Source organism: Pleurodeles waltl, chromosome 5, assembly GCF_031143425.1.
Source record: "Pleurodeles waltl isolate 20211129_DDA chromosome 5, aPleWal1.hap1.20221129, whole genome shotgun sequence".
Taxonomy (NCBI): domain Eukaryota; kingdom Metazoa; phylum Chordata; class Amphibia; order Caudata; family Salamandridae; genus Pleurodeles; species Pleurodeles waltl.
The window spans coordinates 1431040269-1431060021 of record NC_090444.1 but is presented as its reverse complement, the minus strand read 5'-3'; the positions used below and the strand labels follow the sequence as shown (position 1 = coordinate 1431060021).

General features: G+C 42.7%; 1 protein-coding gene across 1 annotated transcript in view; it reads left to right on the top strand.

The window, feature by feature from the left end:
- Window positions 1-19753, top strand: part of COL19A1 (collagen type XIX alpha 1 chain) — a 2318824-nt gene that overhangs the window by 278295 nt on the left and 2020776 nt on the right. The window contains exon 6 of the mRNA XM_069235722.1: window positions 1108-1383. Within this exon, the coding sequence (XP_069091823.1) occupies window positions 1108-1383 (276 nt within the window). The remainder of the gene's footprint in view (window positions 1-1107; window positions 1384-19753) is intronic.

Sequence of the window (19753 nt, the reverse complement as noted above, 5' to 3'; positions counted from 1 at the left end):
TCAGGAGCTGATGTTTGAAGGCAAATCGTCGAATTTCCAAAATATGTTTAAAGCTGATATGAGTGATATATCATGTGGCTTTGGAGACTTATTTCTGCCATCCCACTGTACAGATCAACTATTCATTCACCCTAGAAGTGGGAGATTCTTTAGGAATAGATAACATTAAATAAAGGTGACCAGGTAGGTAGTTTCAAATAAGAAAACAACTCATTTTAAGACAGAAGATGCGTCAGGGTTGTGTTCAGAAATTGTGCTTTGTTGCATACTGTCAGAGGTCTCATAACCTCTGTCTCAAACATATGTCTCGAACAAGTATTTGAGTAAATTGCTAACTCGAAGACATCATGCACCACGAGTGTGCCTCTGGATTGAGTTATCTAAATGCTTCCCTTTCTCTCTGCTTCCCACCTTTTCCTAAATAGTGTTCCCAGTTTGTTAAGTCTCATAATTTGGTTCGCTCAAGCACCCTGGATTTCTTAAAATACGATATGTCCATTTTCATGGGCATAGGAATAGGGATTGCTGGATTATGCTGAAGATGTTCGGAGAGAAAGGAAACCACATGAACCTTATGATCCAGTGGTGCATTTCATCTTCCACAACAGAATGCATGAGTTCAGCATAAAAGTATAGCTTGAATCTCAATGAATCTGTCCTCACTCTCTGGTGAGGGGATCCAAAAGTGTTTTGGGTACTTTATGATTCCAAGTGAAAGATAACATTAATCTAATTTTTACATAATCATTTGTATTTACATCAATAGTTTATTTTCTATCCTGCCCCATAACTGTCAATCGTTCATGGCTTTTGATGTTTTTATTGCTCCAGATACTTAAATACCTGGTAGTAGACAGGAATTAACGTGAGCAGTACATATATAATATGGTGCCTTATTTATACAACCAGTCATTATTGTTATTACCACATAACATTGATAGCTATCCCGTTGTTACGAAACAATTTGATACCGCAAAAGTATGTTTTCTGTCTGTATAGCTTTGTAACATTTAGAAGTCCAAGGAAAATATTTAAAAAAAAATTCAGGTATTATTATTCAGAACAACTTTTTCATTGTATATTAATGATTGCCATCATACTTTGCAGGTGTCAATCATAGTAGATGGTGCGAAAAAAGTAGTTGAATTTGTGGCTAAAGATGACCGTGGAAATCCTCTGCAGTACACCTTTAAAAGTCGCGAACTCCACCCTGTGTTTGATCGACAGTGGCATAAGCTTGGCCTCAGTGTACAATCCAACATCATCTCACTGTACATGGACTGCAACCTAGTCGAGAGGAGGCAGACTGAAAAAAAGCAGGCCATTGACGTTCAAGGGAGAACAACCATTGCATCACAAGTCTCAGATGGAAAACCTGTGGATGTGAGTACAGAATATAAACTGCATGTTAGAAATGGAGAAAAGCTTGTACAAAAAGTGATGTGTTGCATGTTGTTCCATATCAGTCCGGTGCATCTGTGTTAAGTACATAAACATTTATTCAAAACTTACTTTCTTAATGATAGTCGCCTGTTGGAAATGGAGGTGTGTCATTATTTGGGATGATTGATTGATGACAAACTAAACTGAAGAGCACTTGGGGGAAAGGTGTTACACTAGCCCATTACTTATGAAATCAGTCTGTAGATCGGATCACATATATGGCGGCTATACCATGGAGAACCCTTCACATTTTTGTATTCTCATTCTAGAGAGGGCCAAAGCATTTGTTAATGGTATCACATCAGGATCCCGTTTGGGTCCTTGCTGAGCATACATTCTTTATTTGGTCTTTATTTGTATAAGTCAGCTGTAACCAAGCCCCCTTTGTCTCATTATAGGAAAACCCTTCTGCAGATCCGAAGGACCTTAGCAACTTTCACCCTATCTCTCTTGTTCGTTCAATCTCTAAGGTTTTATAATAAATATCAATTCCCAATCTTCTGATTTTCTTGAGCTCAGCAGTTATCCAGATACATCACAATCATGATTCCAACTGCTCCACAGCACTGACTCAGCTCTCCTGGCCATTTACAAAATGCTTAGGATGATGGTGGGCTGGGGCTGCATGACCTGTCTCATCCTAATTAACCAATCTGAATCATTCAATACTGTTTTTCACCCTATTCTACTTAGCCCTTTCTCTATAGTCAACACTTTGCTTTCTAAGCATGTACAAGCAATAGATCTCCTTCTCAACTGCACCCCCGACAAAGCTTCTGTTGCAGGTTTCTGCAAGGCTCCTAAGAGGCTCAAAGGGAGCACCCCTTAAGGCCATGAAACACCAGGTTTTAAAAGTGTACCTATACAGAAAAGCCCTCAAAGGCCTACAAGTGGAAAGAACATACAAACAATGTAGGGAAGATGGAGATGGCGAAAAAGAGACAACCCTTGGACAAGGGATGAAACTAATAATGGAAAATAATCTGGATTACCACTAGGGTTGTACACAAGTAAAACTCAGAATTCCCCACAACAATAGGGAAAGTCATCATCACTGTGTAGATCAGTGGCAAAAATAAGATGATGGGGGCCCCCAGTAGAAAGCAGTGAAGATCCCTTAATGCGCTACAACACAGATATTGAGAGGTTTTAAGTTGAATGGACGCTCACTGAAGGCTGCACTACAGGGTCTGCAGGTGCCTGCTTTACGCTCTGGTGCAGATTACTCTTACATATGTCACCCTGCAACTCTATAGAAAGGAAGCAGCAAAAGTAATTCTGTTTATGGACCCGAGGGTGCAAACAAGCCCCTATTGATACAAATGGAGAAACAGCTGCGATTCCAATGAAAATAGCATTATCACACTCTTACAATAAGGTCCTTAAAACTATATGTAACATAATACAAAGATTAGGCAGGGATTGCCTCCTGGAATCCAATAGCTAACCCCTTTTTAAAAGAAATGCACAAGCACAAAATAGCATGCTTACTAGAAACAAAAAGGTCAAGAGGAGTACAAAGTAAGCAGCAAAACAAAACTGCTCTACGTAAACAAGCACAGCTAGGAGGGAGAAACTGGAGTACAAGCATCTGACTAATAAAACAAAAGGGCACTGTAGGAAAGTACCTTCTTTTTGACATGGTTACCCCCACTTTGTGCCTGCTGTCAGTGTGCTTAGACTGTTTTCACTGGGATCCTGCTAACCAGGACCACAGTGATTGTGCTCTCTCCCTCTACATTTGGTTGCCGATGACTTTTTACACTCCACAAATGGCATACTGGTGCCCCCTTATAAGCCCCTAGTATATGGTACTTAAGTGCCCAGGTCATTGGGGCACCATAGGCTCCAATGGGCTGCAGCATATACTGTGCCACCCATGTGAACCCATGCAAAATGTGTCTGCAGGCCTGCCGTTGCAGCCTGCGTGAAAAGGTGCATGCACCCTTCCACCACAGGTCACTGGACCAGGTCACTATAAGTCATCCCTATGGTAGGCCCTACTAGCCCAGGAGGCAGAGTGCAAGACTTTGTGTATGAAGGCACCCTTGCATGAGCAGAGGTGCCCCTGCAAACTCCAGTTTCATTGCACTAGACTTCATAAGTGGGGGGAAGCTATTTTATCCATGCACTGGACAGAGGTCGCTACCTGTGTCCAGCTAGATAATGGCAACAGTGAACCTGGGCATGTTTGGTATCAAACATGTTGAAATCATACCACAATACTGTTTTTTTTTTTTTTAATTAGTCCTCATTCTCTCAGTCCCATTGTCTGAGACATCTAAAAAAAAAACAAATAAGGTACCAGGGTGAATGCCGTCTATTTCGATCGAACAAATAAGACTCTCAGACCAGGGAATGGTCCATCTCTGGACAGGGTAACCCTCTGGAATGCTGAACATCTTGTTCCTTTGGACTCTTGAATGTGTAATCATAGGACAAATTTTACTACTTAGCAAACCAATTTATTAACGGCTTCCAGAACTCAGAACTATTCTCACTTATTCCTCTCCCTTTAGTATCACATACTAGGTTGTACATTAATGAGTCTTTCCATTCCACCATCGTTGGGGGCAACAGACGAATCCATTTCCTACATATCTCTCATCTAGCCAACAGCATCATGTAAAATAGCAACTTGGAACTGTCTTTTTATATCCTGTTATCTCCCTGTATACAACCAAAAATGATCAAAGATGAGGGCATTCCACAAACCTATGCAAATCACCTACAGATTCGACACCACATTTCCGGCAGCAAACCTTACTACCCGTCTTCAGTCTTGACAGTTTTTCGAGGGTCCAGAAAACCCTGTGAATTGTAAATAGATGGTTCCTTCTTAAACAAGCCGGTGTAACTGTAGAATACAACAAAGCTATAGATACTTGCTACAACTCTGTTGTCTGTACTCCTGGAAGATGTTCTTTCCAGATGTCTTCCGGCATAGGAGATTCACGGTCTATCGTATCCAGGAGTGTCCAATACTATCTTGCTAGTTCTTTTATTTCCATATCACCCCTCTGGAGTAGCCTCTCCACCCGATTTGTGCCACCCACTCCTCCTTTGATTTCTTTCATCCAGCTCCTTATTTGCCAATATTTAAATTTAGATACATTTCCTGCTGTGTCCCTTAGGAGATCACTATAAGTAATCAAGCCCTCTACAGTACACAGCTGCCTCCATTGCCACAACCCGGCCTCCCTCAGAGGAACAGCCAGAACATCCTTTGTCAACTCGGGCGAAACCAGTGAGTTCCATATGGGGGCATATTTACTATAATATGGCAAATTAGTGCCCCTTCTCATCTCATAGCTAATTTTTGCTGAATCACCAATAAGCTGAATCTCACCTTCTTGAAAAAATGTGGATCTCCAAATTTAGACAAAAAACCCTCCTCTACGACCTTCTCAGATTTCATCATTACTTTTAAAATCAGCCCCAATTCAGAGGTTGTACCTCCACCGCAAGCCCTCCTCATATTTTTTATGAAAGTTGCCCACGCATACAGTTGTAAATCCGGAAGTGCTAACCCACCTTTCGCTTTCCTCCGCCTCAACTTTTTCCATGTTATACACGCCCCCTTGTTACCCCATATAAAACCACTAATCCTGCCTTGAAATTTGTTCATCCATTCTATCAAATACTATCACACAATCCTACAAAACCTCAGTTATGCTATCCCCTAAAATTTTATAGACTTCAAGGGGTAACCCATCTGGACCTGGCACCTTCCCTAATTTCCTGGAACAAATCACATCTTCCACTTAAGCCTGGTTAATTCCTTCATTCAAAATATCTCTATCCTCATCGTCATCTCCCAGAACAATGAGATCTACACCTTGTAGCCAGGTCTGAACCGAGCCTAAAGGTACATCTAACCTCTCTGTATAGAGATCCCTAAAGTAATCCCAAAACGCCTCTTCTATTTCCTTATTCCCTTTACAGTGCCCCTCTATGTTTTCCCCCTGGATCTCCACCACTTTATTCCTCATCTGTTTTGATTTTATTTGCCAAGCTAATATTTTCCCGCAGTTTTCCCCATATTCGAAAAAGGTAATCCTATTGGCTTCACATCTTTCCTTGATTCTCTTATGTAATACAGCTACAATCATTTCCAGATTCTTGGAGTACCTTAGCTAGTTCCTTTTCTTCTTCCTGACCTTTTTTACCTATCAACTCTTTTTCTACTGATTGTATATGTTCTTTCAAGTCGCTAATCTTGTTCTTATATGTTTTCCTTTTAAAGGAGGCTGCTCTCATCAGTCTACCTCTCAGAAAGGCTTTGTAAGCATCTCAAACCACCTCTAGTGATGATGATCCAACATTTAACGTAAAAAATTCTTCTGCATCCTTTTTCAAATCTGCCACGATATCTTCATCTAGGAGGAGAGTTCTATCTAACGTCCATCTAGTCCGCACATTATTCCCTCTGAGCTTAAAGCTCACGCTCACTGCTGAGTGATCTGATAAGTGTGCTCCAACATGCAATATCTTTTCAACAATCTCTCTCACCCTCCCGTCAACTAATGCGTAATCAACCCTGGAATGATGTTTATACTTCTTCTTATTATAGGTGTACCCCCGGCTTGTTCCCATCACCTCCCTCCAAATGTCATGTAACCCAAAATGCGACATCATGTTAATCACCTGAGATCGCATCTTCTCATTCATTTTCGCCCTACTCCCCTTTCACCTATCAAGGTCATAATCCAACACTATATTAAAATCTCCCGCCCATATTATTGGGTCTGTATGCTGTAACAGGTGCTGATACAACTCTTGCAGGGGCTGAATATCATCCCTATTTGGACCGTAATAACCCACCAGAGTAAAAGCCTGATTGAAAGCCAGCAACCTCCCTATTACCCACCTGCCAGCTTTATCCACTAGTCCTCCCTGAAAAAAGATCTCGGGATGGTTTTTAACTAATATAGCTACCCCTTTTACTGCCCCCGCCTGATTCGAACATCAGATGTGCTGGATCCACCCATGTGGCTTAAACAAGTTACTGCACTCCTCACTAGATAACTGCGTTTCTTGCAAACTTATCACCATAGCTTTGACATCCCTACAATACTGGACTAACCTCTTTTGCTTGCCCCTTACCGATAAACCATTAACATTCCAAGATAGAAGCCTTAATTCATTGTCTTTCATCCTCTTTTCCTGCTTTCCCCCACGATCTGCCCACACCCCTAGAGATTGACAACGACAACCATTTCATAACAACTATACCAGAATAAGGGCATTTTTTTGCCTTTTTTCCCCATGATCCCCACCCTGTGCACCTCTCCCTCCTCCCAACCTCCCACCCCTGTCTACAATCCCTCAACCCCACCACCATTTCCCTGAGAGAACCCACCCTGTCTCCTCGCACAGCGAGATTGCCATGGGAGGCTACTCCTGGTCTAAACTCAACTGTAAAAATAGAGTGCTCCTTAACCCAGCGGCTGCTAGTCCTTATACATTATCTTAATCAGACCATCTACCTCTCTAGTATCACTAAATGTATACATTTTATTATTTGCCATCACCCTCAAGGAAGCAGGGAATTTCAACTGGGCCGTAGCCCCTAACCGCTTCAAAACAACAATTATTTTCCCTAACTCCCACTGTTTGTTCAGTGTCGCAGTAGATAGAATCGATCTGATCTCAAAGTTGATACCGTCAGCTGTTAAAGTCTTTTTCGTTAGTGCAGCTACTAAAATACGCTCTTTGATGGCAGAAGTATGAAAGTAGACCAACCTTTTTCTAGGTTTATCCCCATTGGGATTTTTCCTAAAAGGATCCCTATACACCCTCTGAATATCTTTTAGCAAGTCTTCTTCTACATCTTCGACCTGAGCGCCTTGTTTAATCAGGCGAATGACCAAATGCTTCAAATCCCCAGCTTCCAATTCTTCCGGGACTTTTAAAAACCTCAAGTTATTCCTCCTCAATCTATTCTCCATCATCTCAAGTTTTACTTGTACGTTTTTCTCCCCTAATTTCACTTGATGAATTGCCTCCCTGTTCTCTTCCGTGGCTCTCCTTAGATCAGAAACTTCGATTTGCAGGGCAGCCGTTCATTCTTCAAGGTCGTCAAATTTCTGCCCAAGAGCTTTCCATAAGCCTCTTATCTCTTTCTGATTCGTATTCGAAATCCTGAAGCTTCCCCTAACCTCCAGCGCCAAGTCTTGTATCATCCCTGAAATAGACTGAGCAAAAGGTACATCATTTAAAGCTTGCCCGTGGGGAGTAGCGACCTCTACACCATGCATCCCCTCTATCTCTGAATCCTGCCGATGAGTGGCAGAAACCCCTTTGGAGACATTTGTCCCATTCTCTTGACTAGAAGTCCCACTGTTGTTACCCTGGTGCAGGTTATCCACTTCTAGCAGCTGTAATCTATTAGGACAATGTTCAATTTGCAGAACCTGGCTGTCCTCTACACTCCTTCCTGAAAAATCAGGATTCCTGTACCCTTCAGCCTCCATTTCCTTTGCCTGCGTACTGGGCAAAACTTTAACATATGTTCTTAGGGACGGGGTAATCCTCGCTTTCCTAAGAACAGATTTTGAGTATCTTGAGTTCAGCACAGCCACCCCTGTGTGCCTGGTGCTATCTTTATCTCTTGATTCCTGGTCATCCACCGCAGAAGATTTGCTTTATCTCCAATTCCTTTTATGAGCGGAGGGGCATCCTGGGGGGCCAAATTCCCCTTCGTACTAGGGCTCTTCTTACCACTTCTTAATGAATAGGACAAATCTCCTTTCTTCACGGTTCAGCCTCCTCCTTTTCTCTTGCCCAAATTCAGCCCCCATGTGCAGTGCATACTAAAATTATATTTATTTCCATCCCGGGGGTAAAATAAAACAGGAGACTCAGGAGAAACAATCAACCCCCACCCCTGCAGGGACCAAGTAACTCTTTTTATAGCGCAGCTGGAGTAAGGGACCCAATTTCCCCGAGGCTTCCTCTCCAGCAAACACGGTGTCCTTGTGCTGACTCTGCTGACTCTTCTGACTCTTGTGCTGACTCTTCCCTCACTCCCTCGGAGGGGAATTCTACCTGAAGCGCACCTACCGCGCTGAAACTCACAGGCAGCTCGCGTACCAGATCGCAGGCCCAAAAATCGCAACTGTCCCCTCCAGGGTAAGATCTTTTTTATTATTTCTTTATGCCTCCCAATTCATCTGCGTTTGTTTGAAAAAAAAAAACGGAGCACAACATATACGCATAAACCAGACCGGCACAGGAGCCCCTCCACGGCCCGCATTAGCTCTCTCCTCCGAGTTCTATTTGTGACCTTTGTTCTATACCACAATACTGTTGCCAGTATTAGTCGTATGATTCCATGCTCCCCGGAGGCTCATTAGAGGACCCCCCAGTATTGCTCCTACCAGTTTTCTAGGGTTTTCCAGGCAAGACTGCAACTCCAGTGACTACTTCGCTTTGCAACATTCTTTCTCTGGCTCCTTCCAGCAACTGCAACAATTCCTCAGCTGTGCATCCTCTGGAGTCAGCAAGACTTCAGCCTACACCAAGAGCAAGAAGGAAACCCTGTTGGAATGAGGGAGTCATTTCTCTGCATCTGCAGGCACCTACAGCAACAACATCCAGCTGTGTGGATCTGCTGTCCTCTGGAACTGCGTGGATCCTGAATCACAGGTGTTGGGCTGCAGTGGTCTCCTTGGTCCTCTCTGCCAGCTGTCCAATTTGGGAGATGGTGAGCCCTTGCCTCTTCTTGCAGGACAGTACCCCTCTGCACCATGACTCTTGCAGCTACCAAGGCTTGTTGTCTCCTACTCCAAGACTCTGAGTAGCCCCGGTCCACAGACTCCTCTCTGCTGCTCCTGCGACGTGGGACTCCTCTTCAGGTGTGCAGTCTAGGCCTCACTGTGACTTACTGTGCCTGCTGCCAGTGGGTTGCCTGTGGGGGCTGTGACTGCTTCTGTTGGCTCTCCTAAGTGCTGATGGTCACCCTCCCCTCCAAAGGTCGAGTCCCCTGGGCCTTGCTGGTCCTCTTCATCCTTGCAACTCTTCTTTTGCTTATTTTGCTTTTGCCGAGGCTTGTTGGTGGTTCTCCTACACAATTGACCAACTGCAGCCCAACAACCGACGTGGGACACCATCTCCACCACTCCAAAGATTCCTCTTCAGCTCCTGGGCTCCACAGCTGGTCTTCTTCTTCCCCCATTGACCTGGTTCTTCATCCACAGAAGGGTGGGTGGCAGCTCCTGCCCCTATTGGGCACTTCATTGTGGACTGGACTCTGTCCTCCTCTTTGCACACTTTTTTCACAAAAGGCAATTGAACCCAGTACTTAAAACAATGATTCAAATATTAGCAATGATGTTTTGACTCACAAATCACATGCTATTTTCTGCATTCAGCTGATATGGCACTTAGGTTTTCCAAGCACATGAGTCACTCCCAACGCTCCACTGTTGTCAATCATTTCCCATAGTGGAACTTTGTTTCCTAAGCATGACAAAATTCACAGATCACAGATTCTATGTGAACAGGATCATGAAAAATACATTCTACAGCTCCTTTTCTGACCAGTCACATTTGTTTGTCTCTAAGACATAAACATTTAAAAAACTTTGCTAATAGGGCTTTATTGAGTTAACACCTTTTTATTCCTCTACCATTTGGGATTCACAAATTCTTTGCAAAGCATGAAATGAAAAAATTGAATCAGAGTGAATAAGAGATCCTTTTCTCCTTTTGGCCCTATTTCATCAGCGGTGAAAAGTTGGAACTGGGAATCTGTGTGCTCTGATTTCCTGGCCATAAGAGGAAACTTCTCTTGTGTCATCTTTTCAGGATATAAGGCATAGCGGATCAACCCTGAAGAAAAAAAATAAAACACCACTTAAGGGGGTAAGGTGGACACACCTGGCCCCAAAGTCATAATAGATGGGCCCTAAAAGGGTCCCCCTTGGAGTAAATAAAAACAAATAATAATAACATGGGGCCCCATGTTTCTTTTTGGGAACTGTTGAACCCTTACAACTCAAATGGCAGCTGGGGTCTGCAATACCAGCAGTGGTACCATAGACACCATGTACCATTTTAGATGTTAAGTACTGTGACTCTTGAAAAGGTTCTGCAAACAGGTCAAGCTTCATGTCCGAGTACCGGGAAACCAGGGCAAACTTCTACAGCCCATATATCATTATTTGAGGTTATAGATTGGGAACAGCCAATCCTAGAAATGAGGAACATTATTCAGTAAAACTTGGCTTGGTTTGTTGATAACTGGACATAAGACTTGCTTGTGATTACAGGTACTAAAGTAGAATCCTCAAATTCAAATGAAAAAAAATCCTAAATGAGTCCAGGCAAAAATCCAAGTTCTATGTGCCAAGCCTTCTGTGCAGCTGAAGTTGTGACCCAAGACGAAATGACGACAAAGCCTAACTAATGAGTGTGAGGTCTGGTTGAAGCCCAGGCACTCCAGCCTACCCCCACTACAGACAGCCTTCATCCACCTGCTGACAACATAACACAAGAAAAATACCACATTTATTTAGAACAATTCAGTAAATTGTAATAAAACATAAGACCAAAATGACAAAAATCCAGTCAGTAAAACCAGATTTATTCAGGTTTAAACATTTGAGTGAAAATAGAGCCAAAAAGCACAAAGCTTTAACTGTGTATATTACAAGTTCAGGCCGACTGTGATGAAGTGCGGGCCAGCTACAGGGACCGGGTTAAGCCCACTGAACAAGATTACTTCAAATCCTGGTTCTGAAGCATTTACAAGGTCCTGCGTAAGGAATGCATCACGTGGCTGAGGCATTGCATGGTCCGGGTCCGAGATGGAGGTCAGCATTCTGGAGAGCTGTGAGGCTGTGGTACAAGGTCCAGAATTGTCACAGGGGAGGCCGTCGACAAGTGGGACTTGAGATGAAAGTCTGGCATCATCATGGAGGTGCTGTTGGTGTGAAGTGAGGGCCTGCGTCAAGTTTGCGTTGTGCATTTGATGTTACAGATGCAATTACAAATCTCATTTGCGATCACAACAACCTTAATCCTATTAAAGAGACAATTATGAGTGTAGTATAATTTATTGGTATGAACATGTGGTCTTTTTTAATTATGTTATGCTTTTATGTTTTGCTACTCACCACAATTAACATACATTTTAACATTAATATAAATATTGTGAAATCATAAGCATTGCACTTGGTATGCAAGTTCTGGTTTAAATGGCTCTTCTTTGAATCCAGGGTCATGGACTATCAGCTGAAACAAATTAAAAAAATAAACAAGCTTATTTGGACAAAGGAGCTTTTGCTCCTATTGTCTGCATATTACAAGCCATATCTAAGTACTCCAAGCTAACTTGCCATTTGTAGCAGAGAGAATTTTTGGGTGCCTGCCATAACACGATGTGGGGTTTGGTCCCTGTGTCCTAAAAAAAATGAAAGAGTTGTAAAAGGGTGGGAGGAGTATCCTCTGTCTCAGGTGGGGGGCCCAAAGTGATTGCCACTGGATTTAGAGTGGCATTAGTGTTGTAGAAGTGCCCCATATAATGCCTACAAAGACATTTATGTATACATTACACAGTGTCAATTGCCACTTTGTAGTTCCAGTGAGGTCAGAGTTTCCATAAGAAGCGCTTTTTACTAATAACGTTGATGAATTTGATTAATCCTCACAGAATGTTCCAGAAAAAAGTTCATCCACCTTAATCAGAAAGTTTTGGGCTGATCCCAAAAGTAAGATCTCACTTGTTAATTTCCATGGTAAACTTGCTCTCTGATACACAAAAAACAGTTGAACAGAAACAGAAAGTGTGCTTTTTGTGATTTGCTGTATATTGGTTCAGTCATTTTTGAGATATTGTGCTCTTTCCATAAAAGGGGGCTCATGAAATCTCCATGTGTTTGGGTTGGTGTGTTCCTCTGAGATTGGTTTGCCCATCTATGATGGCTAGTTTTATTTTCCGAGCTACCTAAGCTGCAAGGTTATACTTTTTGGATGTTATTCTTGCTATTGATGTAAATTATTTGTTGCAAGCTAATGATAATGTAGAAAAAGGCTAGGTCACTAACTAGTCTTCTGAAGGTCATATGGTACTTAATAGCCCTTATGTTTGCTGGTAACATGTTCCACAGTTTGGCTACATGTACGGAGAAATACCTTTTTTCTTTTATGTTGCTATTGTGAGACAATGTGCCAGTCTAGACCCTAGGTTCCTGGGTTGGGATGTGGTTGGTGATTTTCTTCCAAATGGATTTTGGGCAATTACCAGTAAGTGACACTCACCCATGCACGCATTCACTCACATGCATTCAGGCACACATACACACAAACCTCCAAACATGCATATTCATACACACTGACATGCAGTCACGCACTCACTTCAACATTCATACATGCATTCACTCACATGCTTTTGACCACGCATACACCACAACACTTACGGTCGCATTCACACATGCACACACACATTCATACACACATGCAGACACCACACACTCACACACAACACCCCCCATCCTCCAACCTCCCTCCCCTGTCGGACGCCCAACTTATCTTGTCCAGTGAGGAGGTCTTCCAGCAGGGAACAGGAAGGGGCGATGCTACCGCCAGCAGCCCCCCGCCAGCAGGAAAACGGCCAGGCCATATTAAAGGTCTTAATATGGCTGGCAGTGTCCTTCTGGTAGGGAGGTGCAGGGGGTAACAATGCCAGCGTGTCACCATCTACCTGCAAAGCTACTGCCAGATTTCCACCCAAAGTGTGGCGGAAATCCGGCAGTGCCCATTATATGGCGGGTCTTCTGGCGCCCGTGGATTTGGTGGTCTCACTTAGAGACCACAAAGATCATAATGAGGGCCATAACTCCTAGTTTATGTGTACGAGCAAACATCATATATCCTTTGAGCTTTTTTGAAACAGCAGCAATGATTCATTCCAGAAAAACATTGAGTGTCATTCTTTCCTGAGAAAGTGACAGCCCAGGTTTTGATCTAGTAGGGGTGCAAAGACAGCTGTTGTAGATGTGACTAGTAACATTACAAGGATCCTGGACTATGGGTTGGCAGTTTTGCTAATCTACTTTGACTTTTGTGTTTTTGACACCTGCGCATACAGTCTTGCTGAATAGGTTGGAGAATGTGGCAATGGTGACAGGAAGCGGTGTGGAACAATTTAAGTTTCTGATCACTCAAAAGATCTATGTTACCTGAAGTACAAACATTGGAATGGTGTCCATGTCCCTTTAGTGAGCTGTAATTTCATTTCTATCACTTACTCCGGTTATTGTTTTGCACAGTCATTACATTAACTGTTACTGAAGCAAGCTTTGTAATTTCTTCACACCTTTGGATTGAGACTGAGATGATTTTGAATTCACTGGGGACATCTGGAATCACATATCCAGCATCATGTATAAGGACCTCTAACCACTGATGTGTACAAATAGGTTGAGTTTAAATTATGTAAAGACCAATTTTACTTTTTGCACCTCAGCAAGCATGTTGATATCTTTTAGCTAGTTGTAATACTTGTAGTCAATTATTGAGACAAAATTCCATATGGTGTTCAAATTATTTTGTATGCTTTTTGGTTTAATAAGCATGTGTAAGGGGTAGTGACATTTTGGCTGCGACCTCCAGATCCGTGGAATAATATTTAGACAGAAGAACATGCTACCCTTGAGCTCTTGCTTTTGAGCTCTTTAAAATTACTTATATAAATCAGCAATGTACTTCTTCCAGAGGTCAGCAAAAGATCCAAGATAGTCACCACTAACAGATTTACTGACAGCATAAGTAATTCTGCAATATCTGCAATATCTCTATTGTTTCTAGGAACCAATATCCATGATGTTTGATATTTGGCCCTGCAACTACCTCTGAGAAGTGATGTGCTTTTATTTTTCTCTTGGGCTCATTCTGAGTAATGTTTTGAATCTGGGATCGGCTCAAATTGGCTAATCTCATAACTGCAGCATACCCATTGTTCTGTTAGCTGTGTTAACTGACAGCTTCTGCTTCACACTGTAGTCTCTGCTTCATTGAACAAGCTGATATCTCTGGAATCTTCTCTTCCAACTCACCTCTCTGGATCCTGCCTTGCCTATGTGCCTTCTTGTCATTCACCCTCCAGGCTCCCCTCCACAATCCCTGATGAATTGCTTATTTTGTCTGCTTCCTTTTTGACTTTTAGGCCTTGTATCCAGTCTTCACTGTCCCTAAATAATCATGTTTGTGTCCTTCCTGCTAGTATCTTTCAGTGCTTGCTTTCCTTTATTCACTTGTAACCCTTGCTCTTAGTCTCTAGGTAGCACTGACCCTTTCTTCCTGCTTTCCCTTTTCCTTGCTCTTTTACCTCTGCTTTCATGATGTATCTGTGTTTCTTTGTGCACTAATTTGACAGACTCTGTAATTCATGAAAGCACTCTGTTTGGCCATGTTCCTGATTGTTTCTACGGTTAGCAATTTCTGTTATACTTTTGAAGCCTCTCGAGTCAGTAAAACTCAAGCTGTTGAGGTTCATATTGAGTTCGGCTTGCCCTTGCTTGCTTCTTTAATGTGTCTGTGCTCCTGTACTGTACTGCATCTTACTAGAACAGTTATTGCATCCACTTTGCATGTGGGTTCCTCTCCTGCTTGGGCCCAATGTTTGGGCAACCACACATGTACTGGCTACTGAGTGTATCCTGTGTGTCTGCACTTGAAAAACCATTTCTGCCTCCTTTGCAACAAATTGTGTCTACAACCTTCACCTTGGCCTCTGCCCCTCCTTCAACCGTCCCTATCACAATCCTTACTCTTTCATTCCAACCCCTTCTACTTCCCTCTCATTTAAAAAAGGGGGCAATTCATGTTTATCTTGTATTTGCAAAAACTACAATTGGTTACTTTGCATCTGATATGATAGTTAAATACAACACAAATTGGCAATGGCATTCCAAGACTGAAGAAAACCATTCCACTACATACACTTCCATCTTAATATTTTTCAAATGAAAGTTAATTTCCTATTAAACTACAACTTAATCATCTTTACTCCAGATTCCACTTTCCCATTAATTTGCACTTCAGTTATTGCTCATCAGAAATCCACATGTATGCCTTATCTATATTCATCTTCAATTTCTCATTGTCTGGTATCAATATGATTCTTTCTCTTATACACTCATCATACACTTTTGGATTATTAGTTGAATGGGTAAGTACCCACCTCAAGCAATAATCATAATCATTATCACAGTGAATGTTTAAGATCACTAAATAAACCTGAGCTCACCCCCTGGCATCTATGACACAATGCAGGAAGGCTTATTTCAGAGGCAATATGTAAAGTATTTATGAAGTAAGAAACTCAAAAGACAACAGAAGAAAGATACAAAGCTAATTTAGAAACATGGAGTACATTTTAATAAATAAAATAACAGCAATCCAATAAGGAGATTAGGAGATAAAAAATCATACATTTTTGGTAGAAATAGCACCAAGAAGTGGCAATAATACTCAATGGTCATGGTAGAACATATATTGAAAAAGGACATAAAAATTTGGTAAATCTTATTACATATCATTTAATTCATGGGAAACATGGTAAATTTAGGAGCCTCCAAGGCAAAATGTATGCTATGTTTTATAAACAGAGACATTAAAAAGTGACGACGAACATTCTGTAACACAGGCCAGACAAATAATACGTGGCTAAGATCTTGAATTTGTAATCTTCACAACTCGCATCTTCTATCCTTTTTCGGGACTTTGTTCCAAATGTCAGTAACTCACATTTAAAGGGAGCAAGACAAGTCTCAGCAATAGGATTAGCCTTCTGGTCCGCTGGGGCAGATTACATATTAAATAGGGCTGAGGTTTTTGCCCCAGATTGCTTTCCTCCACCACCTGATTACATGGATTTAACTGACTTATGGCAATATCTCTGGTCAAAGTTGTTTGGGACACAGAGCCCTTTATTGAGCTCTTCAGGGCTGACCTGGGCATAAAACAATCTATGTTCAAATCAATCCCAAAAGTTTTATTAGCCCACTCAAAAAAATGCACTCCGTTCTTTCAGCAGGGAGAGGGAGGGAGAACATTTCTACCTTTCAGGCAGCCCATAATGTTCCCTCCTACCCACATAGAAGTGAGTTTCCCCACCTCAAAAAAACAGCACCACCACCCTGACTTTTAAATAAAGATGAATCAAACTGAATTCAGTTGAAAAGTAAACATGTCCCGATGGAAAGACCCATTGTTCCACAGTCACTAGAATGTTTGTCCTGTTCAACATTTGATACCAAGGGGCACCTCAAAGACAAGGTTTATAGCCACACTTTCTTCTTAGATTATGTAACATGGAAACATATTGCTACAGGTTCCCCAGACATGGAAGGGGAGAGAGTTCTGTGGCCGCGTTCCCACAAAGTCATGGTCCACAAGTGGACAGCACTGTATAAATGTTTGGCACAGAAACAGAGCAATGCTCTCCATTTTCTTCACGATTATGGCCCACATTATGACATTGGAAGTATAAACCGCTGCAGTGACGGCTGCCAAAAGACCGTCACCGCTGCTACCATCCATCCCCCAGAAAATGACCCCAGCCGAACTTCCGCCCCAAGAAGGACGGAAATCCAGCCGTGGCTATACTGGTGGATGTTGGTAAGGTGGCCCTGCTACCACCAGCACTGCCATGCCAGTAGACTGCCGCCAGCCGTATCATGACATATGATACGGCCTGGAGGTGTTCTGCTTGCAGGCGCTGCTGGCGGTAACAGCGCCCTGTCCCGTTCCCTGACGGAAGACCAGCTGGTTGAAGGTAAGTTGGGCTTCCAACAGGGGACGGGGTGAGGGGTGTTGTGTGTGTGTGTGTGTGTGGGGTTGTGTGCATGAATGTGTGAGTGTGTGCATGAATGCGTCTGTGTGTGTAGTATTGTTTGCGTGGGTGTATGCAGTATGGAAATGTGAATGCGTGTATGCATGTCAGTGTGAATGTGTATACGGATGTGTGCGAGCATGAATGGATGTAGCGTGTATGAATGCGTGTATGCCAGTGGGAGTGAGTGGGTGTATGCGTGGTGCGTGTCTGCAGGTGTGTGCGAGTATGGGGGTGTGGGAGATCAGAAAGGGGTGAGTGTGGATGGAGGGGCAGTGGGGGGTGGGTGAGACTCATACCAGTGACAGGGAACTCTTTCCCTGTCACTGGTAGGGCCTACCACCATGGTTTTCGTGGCATTGCTCACGGCACGAAAACCATGGCGGTAGGCTGGCTCAAAATGCGGCCGGAGGTACTATATCAGCCGCCGCGCTGGTGATTGTTATCTCAGCCCCAGTGGCTGCTACCGCCATGGCGGTAGGAAGTAAATTGGCAGGTTGGCTGCAGCTAACCCGCCAATGTCATAATGTGGCTTTATGTATCGCCAGCCTGTTAGCGGTACTACCGCCACATTATCACCTACCACCGGGGTCATAATGACCCCCTAAATCTTAAACCACTGGTTCACTCTCTTGTAGTATCTAATGTTCTTGTTTGTTCAGAAGTAAAGTAACTGATGAATAAATGTCCAGATTTGCAATTGGTTTCTTCAGATCCAGTCTACTGTTTTCAGTTGTAGGTGTACCTGCAACTTAAAATTAACAGCAAAATATCTATCTACAGCTGGTCTCTGTCTTTCATCCAGAACAGCACCACTACTCCTCTGAATATCCAAGAATTTCTCCACTCCCCAGGCATCAGATCATGGAGAAGTTTCAAATGGGCTAGCTGAAGAACATTTCTAGTCCCCAATGCATATGGATTTCTGCCAGGATTTTAGGTTCCACTCTGCCCTTAGAAAATGCCATTCTCTGCAAGCTTAGGAGAGAAGTTCAAACTAGCACATGCGTTACTTCTGTGTAAAACATTATGGGGTCAGCAAGAAGCTAGCTTCCCTACCCTTAGGGCAATTCCCAAGTTCCAGGGATTCAAGGTAAATCAAGACACAAATCTCGGTCCTTCACTGATGCAGATGAAATACTTACAGCCTACGGCAGGTTGCCTCTATCTTCTTCTGTTACATTCATCTATATGTCTTGAGAGTGGTTCCAGGAGTTCTTATACAATGAACTCACCTGCAATAGACTGCTATTCTCTAAGTGAATACCACATCGTGCCCTCATAGCTTTTACTAACCATGACCCAGTTCCTCCTTCCTAAAGTTGACTTCCTGCTGAAGCAAGCACACTAGGTTTCCTTCTCCAGGTTGCCAAAGTAGAGGAAGTGAGCTTGGCCTTGCCTCCTTCACTCTCGTCTAACTCATGCCATAGCCTCCTTTCTCTGCCCTACCCCCAGGGTAAAAAAATACCTCCCCATTGAGGCACATCTGCTCCCATCAATTATGGTCTGCGCCTCCGCCAAGTCTGCCATTGTCTCTGTTCTTAAAGAAGAGGGATTTTAGTTTTAGCAGACAGAAAAGATAGGAGGGGGCTACAAGCCTTTGCCCAAAGAAGGTTTTGATCAGTGGCAGTTGGTTACTTCTTTCTGGAGAGGATGGGCTATGACAAAGTTTAATTACTTAACTTATGAGCTTAACTGATGAGAAGAGATGAGGGCCGATAGCATAGACTGGCTCCATTAAAGACGAAAATGAGATGACTGATTCAAGTCATGCTAGCAGCACATATATTAAAAATCTTTGACCTTCCATCTATATGCAGCGACAATTTAGTGAAAATGACGTTTCTAGCACTCTCATTATGGAGCTAAGAGAAATAGGTTTTATCAAAATGCATGCCTTTACCAGATTGTAGCTGCTCACTAGGACCATAACACCTCTCATCTTTTAAACGTTAGTGTATGCACAGCCTAGAATTACTAATTCGTCGCAATGCAGCTGGGCCTGACTTTTCATGGCATCAATATAGTTATCTTAAACAGTGATAAATCTGACATTTTAAATTTAGAAACGAGTTTAGCTTTACTTCCGTCATCAACGTCATGTCCTGAGTGCTATGTGTTGCAGGCTATGCTTTAGTTGTGAGAGGAAATATATTTTTCCCGCAGGCACACATTTGAATTTGACATTTTAGCAGCCTATCCCATTCGTATGCACTTTACAGCTCACTAACAAACACGTGAAATATCCTAATTTAATTGTGAAAAAGGTTTCTATCGCTAGGTAATGCCGCATTCATGTTGTGAGGTATATAACAGGTGCGCAGGTGCAAAGTGGCCAGAGATTTAAAAAAATGCTAGCTATCCACAGGATTTTTAAAATTATTTTAGAGGTAACATGGCAGAAGGATTACCTACTTCTAGCTTCTGATAGGGGTTAGTATAAAATTGCTGTTACCACTAACCAGGACC